The sequence below is a fragment of the Brachycentrus maculatus genome, unplaced genomic scaffold (assembly GCF_059751285.1).
Source record: "Brachycentrus maculatus isolate JH-2025_06_01 unplaced genomic scaffold, ASM5975128v1 h1tg000017l, whole genome shotgun sequence".
NCBI classification, from domain to species: Eukaryota; Metazoa; Arthropoda; class Insecta; order Trichoptera; family Brachycentridae; genus Brachycentrus; species Brachycentrus maculatus.
The window spans coordinates 618,107-635,822 of record NW_028280771.1 but is presented as its reverse complement, the minus strand read 5'-3'; the positions used below and the strand labels follow the sequence as shown (position 1 = coordinate 635,822).

At 36.4% G+C, this 17,716-nt stretch overlaps 1 protein-coding gene across 2 annotated transcripts in view; it reads right to left on the bottom strand.

The window, feature by feature from the left end:
- The window catches only part of LOC148313174 (uncharacterized), a 31,197-nt gene that overhangs the window by 5,040 nt on the left and 8,441 nt on the right, over positions 1-17,716 (bottom strand). For both annotated transcript variants that reach the window (XM_088266420.1, XM_088266414.1), the window contains exons 2-10: positions 12,190-12,389; positions 9,909-10,126; positions 8,459-8,951; positions 7,068-7,215; positions 4,351-4,592; positions 3,345-3,481; positions 1,178-1,320; positions 888-1,092; positions 112-389 (exon numbers count right to left, since the gene is read on the bottom strand). In XM_088266420.1, coding sequence (XP_088122546.1) covers positions 112-389; positions 888-1,092; positions 1,178-1,320; positions 3,345-3,481; positions 4,351-4,592; positions 7,068-7,215; positions 8,459-8,951; positions 9,909-10,126; positions 12,190-12,389 — 2,064 coding nt within the window. The remainder of the gene's footprint in view (positions 1-111; positions 390-887; positions 1,093-1,177; positions 1,321-3,344; positions 3,482-4,350; positions 4,593-7,067; positions 7,216-8,458; positions 8,952-9,908; positions 10,127-12,189; positions 12,390-17,716) is intronic.

Here is a 17,716-nt window from a genome sequence, read left to right as displayed (position 1 = left end):
GACTGCTTTTATACCTATTCAGAATGCTACACCCCTGCTCTCAAGTGATCGGCGTTAGGAGAACCTGACATGACACACACAGAAGAAGATAGATGTACACAGATTGATCACCTTGAATTCTTTGTTGATGCCTGTCCCAAACCATCGGACTCACAACTCCAGGGTCTTTGTTCATACTGCCGAATCTCACAAGATTCGGAGATATCTTTGTGATATTGGCTGGGCTTTTCTTCTGACTGTTATCGTCCCTGCCTCCCCTGATGCGATGAATAGAATCATCGTGCCTTTGTCCTGCAGTGGCCTTAGTTTGGTGAACCGGCGAGTCCATGTCGAGATGCCTGACGCAGAGAGGTTCCAAGACTTTGGAGAGTGGTTCCACCGCATTGTTTCTGGAATATGACAAAATCATTTTTCCCTATAACTTTAATACATAGAACACTATTTTTGTAACTGTAAGGAATGTGAATATGTTGCTGACAGTGGTGACAACAACATCCCGCAACTGTGTAAATACCCGGGTAGTCTGGCAAGCGGTCATTAAATTAGTCTCTCCTAGAATGCAGTCGCTCATTTTGAGCTCCCATTGACTTTTATATAGAATACACCAAAGTCAAACAACTAGCAACCTTTTACTGTTCATTGTCCACAATGAATATGGTATGAGGGTCTCGTGATACCATAAAATATTGTCATGTGTTCAGTTGGTCAATGAACGGTGCAGACAATCATAGATGCTCCCATACAAGACTTTTATACAATTATCAATAAATTATCAAAAAAATCTGTGTTTGAATTAAAATTAATACACAAATTAAAATGGAGTTCTGAAAATTAAATACGAAATCAATAAATAATAATGTGTAATTGAAATTATTATATTAACTAACCTCGGGAAAGACTTGACAGAAGGCATAGATAAGTAGGACGTAGGGCTGACCACGCCTCGAGGTCTGCGGACTATGACACTGCTGCAGCTGGTATCCGAAGATGTGGGATCCGTGGAGGGTGACGGAGGATCCGACACAATAAACCTTTGTAGAGAGCCATCGCCTCGAATATCCACAGGACTCGAAGTGCTGTCGACTATCCCCACTAGAATAAATAATAAAAAATCCATTTGTAGAAAGAGTAAATCTGTCATCTTAACCTTATTCTTTGATAAAAATCTGTTTTAAACCTTTCTTCGATCGTATCCTTCGATGTTTAGTTTTATTCTTCTTGTTGACTGTGGAGTACTCATTCTGCATCTGCTGCTGGAACAGTCTTTGGCGTTGTCTCAGTGTTGCATTCATCTGAGATAAATCTGAACCGCTTGATGTGCTGCAATCAAACAAAACAATTTAGTGATCTGAATTTAATGCTGAAAGAGAGTAAGGTGAGGATCTATAAAACCTGCGTAAGACCGATCCTGACATACGGCACGGAAACAAGAGCCGACACTGCGAGAACAAAAAGCCTTCTTAGGACATCCGAAATGAAGACTCTACGACCCATTGCAGGCCTAACACTTCGCGACAGAGTAAGAAACTCAGATATAAGAAAAATCTGCGATGTTGAAGATGTTGTGCGATGGGGAAGAGAAAGAAGACGTTTCTGGAGAGATCATGTGAGAAGAGCGAGTTCGGATCGAGTGGTGAGGGTGGCAGCGGACAGCAGCATAGGGGAATCAGACCCCCAGGAAGACCACCTAAACGATGGAAGGATAGCTGGCCTTCCACCTCCCAGGAGCGACCCGAGAATGACAGGACCTAGTCCTAAAAGAAGAAGAAGAAGAAGAATTTAATGCTTGGTGCACAGAAGTTAAGAAATTTACGACACTGCATCTGAAAAAGAAAAACATTTGATGCATGTGTACTCCCAGTGCTCACATATCGCTCACTCCTTTCAACAACGTCATATATCAAAAATCGTCAATTTTCAGTTGTGCATGTTTTCGGAATGCCCAGAAAATGTACTATATCCCAGCAATAGCATATTTTTAACTTAATATTTACCCGCTACAGGGCAGAAAGTGTTGTTTTTGCATTTTGAAGAAAAGGTATTGCTTAATTATTTTTTTATATGTACTAAATATTTTTCAAATGGAGCGAAAACATTTAGGATTTACCTTAAAAGATCTGTTGTATAGTAAAAAGTTCAATAAGTGGTTTGATATTTATTTTCAATACATTGTATTATGTATTTAAACTTTTAAAACAATCTCCTGAAAAATGAAGTTTTTTGATAAATGACGTTGTTGAACAGAGTGAGCGATATGAATTCAAGACATTTACCCTAACAGAAGAAATCATATATAAACTCCGGGTAACACAAAGAGCAATGGAGAAAAGGATGCTAAACATCCTTTAGGGACTGAAAAACTAATGTTTGGAAAAGGAAAAAGACCAAGACCAAGATGTAACTAACTAACTAACTAACTTACTAACCATCACGCCGCTTCCCCGCAGGGGTAGGTAGAGAGAATAGAGCGCCACACCACTTTGTCCTTGCAAACATTCTTCACCACTTCCACGTTCATGCATCTCCTCATACATACCCGCCGATTGTTACGACTCCTAACCTGACCACTTTCAAGTATTTGGCATACCTGATCGTGCCATGAGATGATGATGATGCCAATAGATGTGCCTTAAAGAATTGGGGAACAAAACTGAAACTGGGCAGGTCATGTGGCATGTATGTCTGAGGATAGATCGACGTAAAAGGTGCTTGTAGAACAGGATGCAGAAGCGTAGGTAGACCCCCAATTTTTTAAAATTATTTTATTATTATTTCTTAAGTTAGCTTATATTACATAATATAAACTATTTTATACACTTAATTTACTACATCTACATATATATATTTTATTCCTTATAGTACACAAAACATTTAATTTTAAATTCTTTCAGACTCTTTTCATTCTTCATACATTCAGGCATCTCATCATACATTTTCAAACCCTTATACATTAAACAATTTTGCGACTCAGTTTTTTTCAACAATGGCAGTCTTATTTTATCCTTATTTCTAGTAATATGTTCATGACAATTTTTGTTTTTAAAACTATTTTATCCTTAAAATATTTTGGTAATTTATCGTTAAAAAATTTATGTGTAAATATCAGCATATTCAATTTTAAATGACATTAAAAAAATGACGGGCCTGCACTACAAGACAGTCGGGTCAAGACAACTGTGGAAGTCCAAGAGGTAGGCCTTTGTTCAATACTGGACACAAGAAGAAGGCCGAAGTGAGTGAGTAAATAGGACATTGTGCTAATGCAAACATGCGGGACAGTCCCACATCTGCGAGCGGTGGTTTAAATCTAATAGAGTAAAGTCTAAAGCCGGAAGATGTCTCACCTGGCTGAGCTTTCGGCGGAGCTGACCCTGTTGACAAGGTAATGGGGCCCTCTCACATACTGGCGAGAAGGGCTGACGTAACGCTCCTCACTCACCTGAGTCCCTTTCTGCTTCCCCGGAGAGATAACACTCACCAACTGCAATAAAACATACTAGAAAATCTAAGGACTGCTTTAAAAAAACATTTCAAATAAAATTTTCTGCATTTATATAATACTATTTAGTATTTTTTTCAATTCATATTATTTTTTGACATCTCATCAAAAATGAAGAAGAATATGGAAGTCTGGGCATTTACGGGGCTGACGACCGTCATAGGCTGGTGATCACTTTACACATTTTGAAAATCTAGTGATTCAAGAACAAGGTTTCTAAATTGGTTCATATATATAGAACTTCCAAGAATTTCAGTAGTGTGGTTGTCAATAATGGGTAGAATTGGTGAATGTTACACGTGTGCAAAGTGATCACTTAAACCAGCCTATGACGGTCGTCAGCCCCGTATGTCAAAAAATAATATGAAAATAACTCCTGTAATTGGAGATAATCCAGATTTTGTGATGTCAAAAAATAATATAAAAATAACTCCTGTAATTGGAGATAATCCAGATTTTGTGATGTCAAAAAATAATATAAAAATAACTCCTGTAATTGGGGATAATCCAGATTTTGTGAGGATTCATTCATTCATTCCAGATGAAGGAATAAAAGTGAGAAAAAAGGATAATAGCAATAGATGGGGGATTCGAGGTTGCATACCTATACTCTTACTAGCTTGTATGAGCTTGTTGTAAGGGACTTGCCCTTAAAACACTGACTAAAACAACAGCTTGTTGCAATGAAGGATGGGAAGTCAAGGATATGGAAATGCTTAGAGGCATATAAGTGGTTTGAAGAAAGTCTCCGCAGGTGATCTTTTGGATGTTGCAGATACTTCAACACATACTAGTTTCATCATGTAGCTAGTCAAGTACCGCCTCCTGTAGATATGACTGTGGACCGATACCTTGCCGTCCTTTTCGCCCATGTAGGCCACGTTCTCCCGGGCTTGCGTGGAGTTCCTCTGGTCGCGCAGCACGCGGCTGCTGCCCGAGCCCTTGCGGCGCCCTGACAGGCGGCAGGCCAGGAAGGCCACCAGCACGAGCAGCAGGATGATGGCCAGCGTCACGGAGCCCACGATCAGCCATGTGTCCTGCCCGCCAGCGACGCCGCCGCCGCCTGACAGGTACTCCGGAGACTTCAGGTATGCTGGGATACAAAGCATATGGCTTACGTAAGTAAATAGCCGTGGACTTACTAATACAGTGAAACCTCTATCTATCGTTCCTCGAATAATCAATTTCCCGGATGTGTCCATTATCTCTTCTACCCCGAATTCATTACATACAAAAATAGATTGCATCGATCGTTTCTATCCACCATTTTACCGTATTCATTGTTTGAATTACGCTGCATATTTGATATATTTTGTCTGTTTTATTATATTTTTCTGAATTTTCTGAATTTTGTTACATTTGATGACAATATTATAACATGTGGGATAGAGACTATCGTAAGGTTGCAAGGTGACAGATACAGCAGAAGAGGTCAATATTGATGAAGAAGAGCCACTGCCTGTACCTTCATTTTCAGAACTATGCACATTTTTTGAAAGATTGAAAACTTTCTACTAAGCACATTCAATATAGGATTTATTTTAATATATTTTTTTCATAATTTTTTTTTAAATTACTTTAATTACCTTATATTACACTAATATAAACTATTATTTACACTTAATTTACATAATATATATTTATATATATTGTCCGCCTCCGTAGTGTAATGGTCAGCACGCTCGGCTACCGTTCTGGAGGTCCCGGGTTCGATTCCCAAGGGGGGTAAAATAAATATAAGTGATTTTTTCACTGTAATATTTATTCAATATTACCATGGACTGGTACCTGAAGCGGAGGGCTGATCACCTTTCCTTCATGTGTAAACGATCAAGATAACACTGTGTTTATATGACACAGTGCCCTATACACCATTGGAGTGCGGATAAGGGTTTTATATATTATATATATATATATTTATTTACATCTCCTTACAGAAAAAAAACATTTCTTTTAAAATTCTTTCAGACTCTTTTAATTTTTCATCCATTCAGGCATCTCATCATACATTTTCAAACCCTTATACATTAAACAATTTTGTGACTCAGTTTATTTTCAACAATGGCAGTCTTATTTTATCCTTAAAATATTTGGGTAATTTATTGTTTAAAAATTTATACATAAAGATCAGCATTTTTAATTTTAGTCTCTTTTTTATAGATAACCAATTGAGTTCTTCTCTCATTTTTTCTATATTATTATATCTTTTTTTCTTGAGTACTATTCTCATAGCTTTAAAAAAATATTTGCTAAGCTGAAAATATGCTGTTGTCTTACGGAAATAAAACAGTAAAAAAACAAATGTCGATTGCAGATTATTTGCAATACAATAAACTTTAATATTTTTTTTATTACGTTCTATTAACATCTAAAACTTTAACCTACCAATGGTTATGCAGATTGGGAGGACGGTATCTTTACTCGATCGTATTTCTTTGTGTACTGACCTTTTAATCCCGCATTCATTGATTTACAGAATTCATAGTTTATTTCAATATGTCCTTTTAAAAACGATAGATAGAGGTTTAACTGCAATTATTTTTCGAAATTCGTAAATCACATAATAGAAACTAACCACTCACTTGACTCACATACCCTTAAATTATTAAACTTAGTTATAAACAAAGTATGTTATGTCCGCCAAACTTAGTTATGTCCGCCTCCGTAGTCTAATGGTCAGCACGCTCGACTACCATACTGTAGGTTCCGGGTTCGATTCCCATGGGGGGTCAAATAAATATTAGTGATTTTTTCACTCTAATATTTATTCAATATAACCCTGGACTGGTACCTGAAGCGGAGGGCTGACCACCTTTCCTTCATGTGTTAATGATCAAGATAACGCTGCGTTTATATGATGCTGTGCCCTATGCACCAAAGGGTGCGGATAAGGGTTTGAATAAACAAAGTTCTAGTCATGAACAATTTAGAAAATTTAGAAATGCATTAAAAAAATATTTTGATAAAACGTTAATTAACAATTTGCTTCTTCAAAATATGTCACCATTATTATCTGTTTCCTTTTACAAAAAATCCAGTTCCTCAACCTCCTCTATTTATTACCCTACCAACCACTATATCATCATCATCAAACTCTTATCCGCACCCCAATGGTGCATAGGGCACTGCATATAAACGCAGTGTTATCTTGATCGTTAACACATGAAGGAAAGGTGATCAGCCATCCGCTTCAGGTACCAGTCCAGGGTGATATTGAATAAATACTAGAGTGAAAAAATCACTTAAAAAATCACTAAAATCCTATATTTATTTGACCCCCCCCTGGGAATCGAACCCGGGACCTCCAGAATGATAGTCGAGCGTGCTGACCATTACACTATGGAGGCGGACATGGACATGGAACCACTATATATACCTGGATAATTTTTTTGTTCGTTAGTTTTACCATCTAACGTTTTAAAGAACTCACTCACCATGCCCATAGTTTTTCGTGTTGGTGTAAACTTTACCAATACACTGTAAAGGTACCCTATATACCTTTACACTGTAAAGATACCCTATATACCTTTACACTGTAAAGGAACCCTACGACAAATAAGTGTCTTACGTTCAGCCTTGGTTGTGATGGGATATCCCAGTTCAGCCACTACTTCAGAATCGGCTAGGAGCTTCATATCCTTGGCTGCCGTCCTTGCGGGTACTGGTCTGCCACCCACGGACACCCAGTAGACCACTTTCAACTCCTCACTGCCCTCCTGAAAGAAAATATTCATATTAACAGATCATTGTCATGCGAGATTGTAAATATGTCATCGAAAATGTAAATAACATTTTGAGTGTGTCCAAATACTTGTTCACAAAATCTGGATTATCTCCAATTACAGGAGTTATTTTCATATTATTTTTTGACATCTCATCAAAGATGAAGAAGAATATGGAAGTCTGGGCATTTACGGGGCTTACGACCGTCATAGGCTGGTTTAAGTGATCACTTTACACACGTGTAACATTCACCAATTCTACCCATTATTGACAACCACACTACTCAAATTCTTGGAAGTTCTATATATATGAACCAATTTAGAAACCTTGTTCATGAATCACTAGAACTTCACTAGAGACATCTATTGGTGAGATGTAAAGAAGCTTATAAGCTTACTCATATTCTTCTTCATCTTTGATGAGATGTCAAAAAATAATATGAAAATGTAAATGTTGTAAAATTAAATTCTGGGAATATGTGCCCGATTTGCCCATACCACATACGGGCAAAAAAATGGGCCATCGCTGATTTGCCTGTACTTAGCAGGGCACAAAAAATGAGCCTTTGCGAATTTGCCTGTACCCCGGTGAAGATTTCTTCACCTAATTAGCTCTAACTGATTTTACCATAGTAATTGCAGTAATAATAGATTATAATGGAGTTATGGGCTACAAATGGAAAACCTTTGTGTATCTATGATCTGTTTTAAAAATGTTCTTAGTTTAAATATTCAATAAGAACATTAGAAAAAATCATAAAAACTGGAATATACTGTTATTTAAGGCATTAATGAGATAATAATGCATTATTTTACTATCAGAAACAAACAAAAAAACCTGCCTTTTTTCCAACAAAAAAAAACCTTCATTAAAATTCGCCAGTCAAAGGGTTAAATTAGAATAAATTTTTACTCTTTACATTTTTCACTAACTTAACTGACTTTTTACACTAATATCGCCCTGGACTGGTATTAGTAGCACAGGACTTGATCACCTTGTCTTCACATAATTAATGATCAAGATAATGTGCCAATGTAATGCAGTGGCTTACGCACTGTTAGGTACAGATAAGGGTCAGAAAAAGAAAATGAAGGGACCCAAAAACTGGACAGCAGGACTTCAGAGAACAAGATCTTTCAATTAGCACCTATTGATATGATGTGTTGGCACCATTGCAGTGCGGTTAGATGTTAAAAGAAAAGAAAAACATTCAAAATGACCAAATTGTCTTTTTACCTTAGTGATATTCTGCAGGAACACTTCGACCATCGGCTGCCCATTTTCCATCATAACCTCTCTTTTCACAACTTCGCTGGTCACATCGCTACCTTGAGCGCTTCCATTACCGTTTGCGACTTCTTCAAACCGCTTCTTCCAGTCATTTGCAGATCGCCTCAGCCTCACTTCGCTCGGAGGCGTCGTATTAAAGTAATTTGTCACATACTCGAAAGGAATTTCTGCAGAATAGTCGAGATCGCCATTGGTAGATATGGACGTGTCTTCAACATCTTCAAACACATCAGTTTCTTGTGAGTCCTGAGATGAGCCGTCATATGAGGGATGAGTCGTGTAGATATTATCAGATGCCGGGTTTTTGCTTCTGTCGGATTTGTCATTGTCATCTGTTTTGGTATAATTTTTATCGAGTACGCTGTGATTGGATGTGTGATGCTTTTTCCTGGCGCCAGGAGATGGCGTCGGTATTATTCCCAAGTGCCTTTCCTGTTGCCTGTAAAGGAGTTAATGAAACAAATTTAAGGTTAGTTTATTTTTAGGTTTCAAGGATATTTCTTGATACCCAATGTGAGAGTACTTAATATTGACAAAACTTTGCTATAGGTACAATTGAAAGAGGTAAGTATCAAAATTAGAAGTAGGGCTGATTATACAAATATTTCTTGATATTTTAATATTTTGTTTCCATTTCACTTCTCATCATTCAATGGTACATGTATTAATTAATATATTCAAAATATAAACAAAAAATCCCACATAATCATAACCTGTGCGTCGCATAAAATATACAATATAGTTTGAAACTAATAGTAATAATTTTAAACCAGAAAAAGAGGTGTAGAAACAATATTCAATTCAATTCAATTTATTTATTTCAATTAATTTATACAAACTATAAAAAATTTAAATCGTATACATTAAAATAAAATATATGCAAGAACTATTGCTAAAGGTGTAGAAGAATCCCGCTTCGGAAAACTCCTTCAGACACATGGAACAGATCAATATCCAATGAGATATTGTTCAACATAGCCGTAGCTCTTCCTACAGGCATAACCATCGGCAGTTTGGTCCTGTGTATAGGAATGTGAAACAATCTATGTCGACGCTGCCTTGGGTAACTATCGGGAACATACAGACCAATGTTCCGGATAATTTCAGGATTATCGATCATACCGCGCAACAATCGATAAAAATGCGTAATCAAATACACATTCCTTTTAGTCTCTAAACTATTGTACCCAAGCATACAATGGAGAAACTCGGTCGGGTAGAGCCAAGGATAATAGCCGTACTCTCTCATGTAGAGATACCTCAGAAACTTCTTTTGGACTTTTGGAAAGATATCTATTTGACTGCCGTTCCGGAGGTCCCCGGTTCGATAATCGCGCGCCAATAGACAGAAATCTCGGAGATCTATACCAGGAGCTCAGAAGAATGAAGGACAAACCTCAAGAAGGCCTTCCTGTACAGGTTGGCGAGCCGCGAGTCCAGGTCGGGCAGGGCTGGCGTGGCGGGCGCGCGCAGCACGGTGAGCAGCCAGTAGCGCTGGTCGGGGGGCGGCAGGCCTCCGCCCACGCCCGTGGGGCTGATGCCGTGCGCCCCTGGTGAGATGGGGCACTCGGACACGCAGTCCTCTTCCTCGCCCTCCTCCGAGGACGGGGGCCTCTGGGAATAACAGAAAACGCACGAATATCAGCTAAACCATCCCTCGCTAAAAATATCTAAAAAAGCATATTTCGGTAGTGTAAAGGCAAAGGGGTATATCTGTCTCAGACCAAATTTTACAGGAGAGCAAAAACAAACTTGTGAAACTAAATAACTCATTTGTTTTATGTATTTTTACATATCCATATCTTAATAAAATTAAATAAGTATTACAACTACAGCTATATCCTTTTGCCAGATTATGGAAAACACTATTTTAGACATTTTGTGGAACAAACCTAAAAAAAGAAAAATTTGACAGATATACCCCTTTGTCTTTACACTACCGATTACCAACAAACAAATATATTGTTATTTAAATGTAAAAAGACTTAAAGCGGCGAATTGAGCATTATATGACTACTTGTTTTTTTCTTTACTATTTTTTTTATCAAAACTTATAATTTACTTCTTCTTCCTGACTACATCCCAACTAATCGTCTTTGTAGACTGCTGGGGTCAGCTCTCTTCGTCCTCACGTTGTAGGTCTTTTTTTTTACATAACTTGTATACATTTATTTAAAAGAAAAATTGTAAAACATATTTCAAATATTTTTTTTGCAGAGACCCACCAAGCCACCTTGTGTGTCTTGTCGGTGCAGTTCTTTTTACATACGTTTTTTTATTATTTTTTATCTATTTTAACCTTTTGTCCGCCTCCGTAGTGTAATGGTCAGCCCGCTCGGCTACCGTTCTGGAGGACCCGGGTTCGATTCCCAGGGGGGGTAAGAATAAATATGAGTGATTTTTTCACTGTAATATTTATTCAATATTACCCTGGACTGGTACTTGAAGCGGAGGGCCGATCACCTTTCCTTCATGTATAAACGATCAAGATAACACTGCGTTTATATGACGCAGTGCCCTATGCACCATTGGGGTGCGGATAAGGGTTTATTATTATTATTTAACCTAAAATACACACAAAAAAACTATTTTACATATTTCATGGAATTAACTCTTGATCATTTACCCATTCCTTTATTTTGCCTTTGTTCCATAATTTATTTTGACCTCTAACCTCCTTAAAAATTCCGATTTCTGTCACGGACAACGTCACATATGCCATGTCTTCGAACCATGTTCTCTCTTTGCAGCATCCATGAATTTTTTGGTCTTCCTCTATATACCTTAATACTTATAATTTGCTAATACTAATAATAACAATAATAATAATAACTTTTTATTCCAGCTTGACTATGTGGTGGGTGCAATACTTAGTCAGCCATATCGCTCACTCCTTTCAAGAACGTCATAAATCAAAAAACTTGATTTTTCAGGAGAACGTTTTTAAAGTTTAAAAATATGATACAATGTTTTAAAAATAAATATCAAGCCACTTATTGAACTTTTTACTGTGCAGCAGATATTTTTAGGTAAAACCTGAATGTTTTTTCTCTATTTGAGAAATATTTAGTATATTTAAAACAATAATTAATCAATACATTTTCTTCAAAATGCAAAAACAACACTTTCTGCCCTGCAACGGGTAAATGTTAAGTTAAAATATGGCTCTTTTGCTGGGATATAGTACATTTTCTAGGCATTCCGAAAACATGCACACCTGAAAATTGACAATTTTTGATTTATGACGTTCTTGAAAGGAGTGAGCGATATATGTTTTACAACATTTTTTTTATACAATTAAATTAAAAATAATAAACAAAGAAGAATAAAAATAATGAAAAGAAACGGTGAAAGAAAAAAAAAAGAAAATTTGGAGAGATGTAGATGATTAGCTCGCTGGCAAACGCAGCACTGAGCTCCAGTGCCGCCACATGTCCAGCCCCCATCTAATAATTTACAGATTTAATTTGCATACACCGCTTTCCACAGGGGTAGACAGAGAGAATAGCCACACCAATCTGTCTTTGAAAACAATCTTCGCTTCTTCCACGTTCATACGTCTCCTCTTACGTACCCACTGATTATACTGACCCCTAGCCTGACCACTGTCAACTAAGTTTTCCATAAAAGTCCTGATGGTCAAAGGGTTAAAATGCATTTAATATGACTCTACTCACCCCATGTCCTGGGGAGTCCAAGAACACCGTGGCCAGGAGGGTGGTGGTGGCCACAGGGGTGCTCCAGCCCCCGTGGGCCTGGGGGGGCGGAGCCCCGTCGCCCGAGCCGGTCCAGAAGAAATCCTCGAGGGCGTAGCTCCGCACCGACAGCATCTGCTGCTCGAGATCTAGCGCATCCTCGTCGGATATGTGCACCGGAACTGGCGAAATGGAAGAAAATCACAAATATATTTTAAGTAATTCTTGTTACATTGTTATAACATTTCGGACGTCACATACTAATATAAGAGTTTCTGCTTAGTAAAAAGCTTCTTTACATCTCACCAATCGATGTCTCTAGTGAAGTTCTAGTGATTCAAGAACAAGGTTTCTAAATTGGTTCATATATATAGAATTTCCAAGAATTTGAGTAGTGTGGTTGTCAATAATGGGTAGAATTGGTGAATGTTACACGTGTGTAAAGTGATCACTTAAACCAGCCTATGACGGTCGTCAGCCCCGTAAATGCCCAGACTTCCATATTCTTCTTCATCTTTGATGAGATGTCAAAAAATTACATTGTTATATTACTTGATGTTTCGACGTCAATTGCAGGAGTCATCATTAGGATGAAGTTCAAAAACGCAATTATAAAATGATCTGTATAATGAAGGTTGAAAAGCCAGAAAAAAATACAACACGAAATCACCCAAATGTGCTCTAAAAAGAATAAAAGTGGGTATGAAAATATATATTGGATACTTAGATACTTTTTGAAATCCTAAATATGACATATTAATTGAAAAAATATGACATAATTAACTGACGTAGATAATAATTTATAATTATATTCGTGATATGTGTGCCAGAACTAAATCAAATAATGGAATAAAATAAATAAAACGACTCACAGCAACACAAAAACGATTTTTAACAGTGAAATTCATATTGTTTTTTGACATCTCAACATAGGTGAAGAAGAATATGAAAGCCTGGGCATTTACAGGGCTTACGACCGTCATAGGCTGGGTTAAGCGATCACTTTACACATGTGTAACATTCACCAATTCTCCCCATGATTAAAAACCACTATGCTCATTTTTTGGAACGCCTAGATATACTGATCAAACTCGTGACACAGTATATGTGAGTTCACTACCGCCATCTATGTTAGAATAGGAAAAGCTTTTATAAGACTCTTTCTATTTATATGTAAGATACAATTCTTGAATGAAATTCACATACTTGAGCCCCGCTTGAAAACATGATTTTCATTATTTTTATGTAGCTTATAATTTGACCATTTATTTTATAATACCTCATAAGCTGAGATAATCCAGATTTGTGATCAAGTATATAGACACACTCAAAATGTTGTAAATAAAATAACTGGTTAAATTCTCGTTTTCCTTCCACACATAAGAGTTGGTATCAGGACACCATTGTGCACTGCTAACCTAGTTTTTTTTTTCAAATTAATTTCAGTGCACCATTTTCTCTATTCACGAAATTCACTGTCCTTTCAATGTCTTTCTCAATCTTTCCATCCCACCAAAACTATTTTTTGTATTGCAAAAATATCTTATTTTTCTGTATAAGGGTTGCGAGTGGCTTTGAAATTTTGTCCGCGAGTGTACATGGTACCACCACCGGCACTAACTACCAGTTCAAGGGGTAAATTAACCTCATTAAAGCACGAAATCGTATCGGTCGTGTCGTAGTCGAAGTAGGAATTAACTCATCACGCTAATAAATGGACCCCTGTTTTTCTAAGTAAAAAGTAATAGCGAGACTACGAAGTAAATGTCGCTCACTCCTTTCAACAAGGTCATAAAATCAAAAATCGTCAATTTTCAGTTGTGCACGTTTTCGAAATGCCCATAAAATGTACTATATCCCAGCAAAAGAGGCATACTTATAACTTAATATTTACCAACTACAGGGCAGAAAGTGTTGTTTTTACATTTTGAAGAAAAGGTATTGTTTAATTATTTTTTGAAATTTACTAAATATTTTTCAAATGCAGAAAAAACCTTTAGGTTTTACATAACAAGATCTGTTGCACAGTAAAAGGTTCATTTATTGAAGTTCAATAAGTGGCTCGATATTTATTTTTAATACATTGTATTATATTTTTAAACATTAAAAACGTTCTCCTGAAAAATCAAGTTTTTTTATTCATGACGTCGTTGAAATGAGTGAGCGATATGTATACAGGGGCATGCATTCCATATAGGCAGGAAAGCTGTGCCTATCCTAACTTACACGCGTGACATATAAAAACGCAACCAGTACCTACCCTACCTTACTAAGTAGCACCAGCTTACCTTACTACCTACCTCTACTGCCTAACCTAGTAAGTAGTACCAGCTTACCTTACTACCTACCTCTACTGCCTAACCTAGTAAGTAGTACCAGCTTACCTTACTACCCACCTCTATTGCTAACCGTTATTAATTCTCTGTCCACGCCACTGTACATATACTATCCTATATTTACAACATTGTGAGTGTGTCCAAATACTTGTTCACAAAATCTGGATTATCTCCAATTACAGGAGTTATTTTCATATTATTTTTTGACATCTCATCAAAGATGAAGAAGAATATGGAAGTCTGGGTATTTACGGGGCTGACGACCGTCATAGGCTGGCTTAAGTGATCACTTTACGCACGTGTAACATTCACCAATTCTACCCATTATTGACAACCATAACACACAAATTCTTGGAAGTTCTATATATCGCTCACTCCTTTCAAGAACGTCATAAATCAAAAATCGACAATTTTCAGTTGTGCATGTTTTCAGAATGCTCAGAAAATGTACTATATCCCAGAAAAAGGGGCATATTTTTAACTTAATATTTACCCGCTACAGGGCAGAATGTGTTGTTTTTGCATTTTGAAGAAAAGGTATTGTTTAATTATTTTTTTAAATTTACTAAATATTTTTCAAATGGAGAAAAAACCTTCAGGTTTTACCTAAAAAGATCTGTTTCACAGAAAAAAGTTCAATAAGTGGCTTGATATTTATTTTTAATCCATTGTATTATATTTTAAAACTTTAAAAACGTTCTCCTGAAAAATGAAGTTTTTTGATTTATGACGTTCTTGAAAGGAGTGAGCGATATATGAACCAATTTAGAAACCTTGTTCTTGAATCACTAGAACTTCACTAGAGACATCTACAATAATAATGTAAATTAACGTGATATTATTACATACGATGGATACATTTGCGATAAAACAATATTTCTTTCAAAATGCGAAGAAGAACGAAAAAAAATAGAGAAGAAACGTATGAAAAGTGGGTAAGTTCTATCTTGAATCTAGCAAAAGGTTGAAATCTAACCCTCAACAGCAGTTTTGTAGTCAACTAATAATCTAACGTAACTTTAACTGCGCCACGCCATCTATAAAATAAATAATATTCGCGTCAGTTCCTCTTTTGAATGTAAACCCCAAAGAATCTCTCCTAAAACTAGTTCCCAACATACAAAATGAAGTGCATTTCTTGCGACGTTAGTTTAACGTGAACTTCTAGTTTACAGTACGATATTTGCTTCAACTTAACAGAGGATTAATTTTAAACGTGATTTAAACCAAACAAAGTTAAAACTACAAAGTGTTACGTACCAGGAGTTGTAAAATATGACTAGATAAGGTTATTTTACTATTTCTTCCGAACATTAGCGGGAAATTCATTTGTTATCTTTCCGGGGAACATTTAACGTGCTATACATAAAACAACTCTTTTAAATTTGTAAAAAGGATTTTAAATTGTTCAGATAATATTATAATATTATATTTCATTCGTATATACATAGATGCTTCATCTATGTTGAGACATAATATATATCTTGATAAATTTAATAATTAATTAAACCATATCCGCTCCCTAGGTGGAGCATATGGAGTCCACAAACTGTCTCCAAGCTTTTCTGTCGGCTGCCAGATCCCTTGCATCCTCCCAAGTCAGATCCGCGTCCCGAAGTTCTGACGAGAACTGCCGACGAATTGTCAGCAGTGGTCGTCCTGGGCGGCGCGAACCTGATGCCTTGTAAAAGAGGCAAGCTTGATGGCGGCTCTCAGGAGGCGTGCGGAGTACATGGCCAAGCCAACTGAATCGCCTTTTCTTGACGACAGTTGTGACCAAGATTTGATGCGTCCTACGCTTTATCTCTTCATTCCTCACAAAGTCAAACCACCGCACGCCTTAAATTCTCCGCAGACACCTATTTTTATTCACCTATTTTTTTATAAAGAAAAGAGAAATATTTGCGTTTTTATTATTTACACAAACATTTCAATTTCATACTATTTCGTGAGCCTAAGCGGCTCATTATTAGGAATAGGTATCAAATTGTGGTAGAGTGGGTTCGAACCGAGAAACTCTGACTTAAGAGTCCGCGACACTAACCACGGGACCACAACCCGACACAAGAAGCTTGCTTCTTTGTCGGAGAAGCAAAAAAATGAACAAAACTAAACCACAACGTTTTGAGTGGTCCAAATACTTGATGATGAATCAAGGAATGAATCAAAGTCTGAGTAAAAAAATATAAAAAACGGGTAAAAAATCCGGTAAGGATCTTGCATAGATCCTAATAAAAGAGTCTGTGCTAAAAAAATATTTCTCAATTCAACATAGATGGCTTTAGTGAACACACATGTACCTTGTCATTGAATTAATGATATACCTATATATCGCTCATTCCTTTCAAAAACGTCATTTATCAAAAAACTTGATTTTTCAGGAGATCGTTTTTAAAGATTAAAAATATAATACAATGTTTTAAAAATAATATTAAGCCACTTATTGAACTTTTTACTGTGCTACAGATTTTTTAGGGTAAAACCTGAATGTTTTTTGTCCATTTGAAAAATATTTAGCATATTAAAAAAATAATTACAATATCTTTACTTCAAAATGCAAAAACAACACTCTCTGCCCTGAAGCGGGTAAATATTAAGTTAAAAATATGCCGCTTTTGCTGGGATATAGTACATTTTCTGGGTATTCCGAAAACACGCACAACTAAAAATTGACGATATTTGAAATATGACGTTGTTGAAAGGAGTGAGCGATATGTAGGGGTTTCAAAAAATTTTGTAGTATGGTTGGGAATCATGGGTAGAATGGTGAATGTTGCACGTGTGTAAAGGGGTACTTTAACCAGCCTATGTTAAGTAAATACCCAGACTTCATATTTAATTTCTTAATTTCTTAATTTATTTACATAAATTGTACACATTTATTTAAAAGAACAATTATAAAACATATTTAAAATTAATAAAAAAATTGCAGAGACCCACCCACCAAGCCATATTGTGTGTCTTGTCGGTGGAGTTCTTTTAACGGACGCTTTTTTTATTGTTTTTATCTATTTTAACACAGAAAAAATGAGTTTTTTTTTAAAGATATAAACTATTTTACAATTTTCATAGAATTAACTCTTGATAATTTACCCATTCCTTTATTTTGACTTTGTTCCATATTTTATTTTAACCTCTAACCTCCGTCAGCAAAAAATTTAAAATGTTCGGAA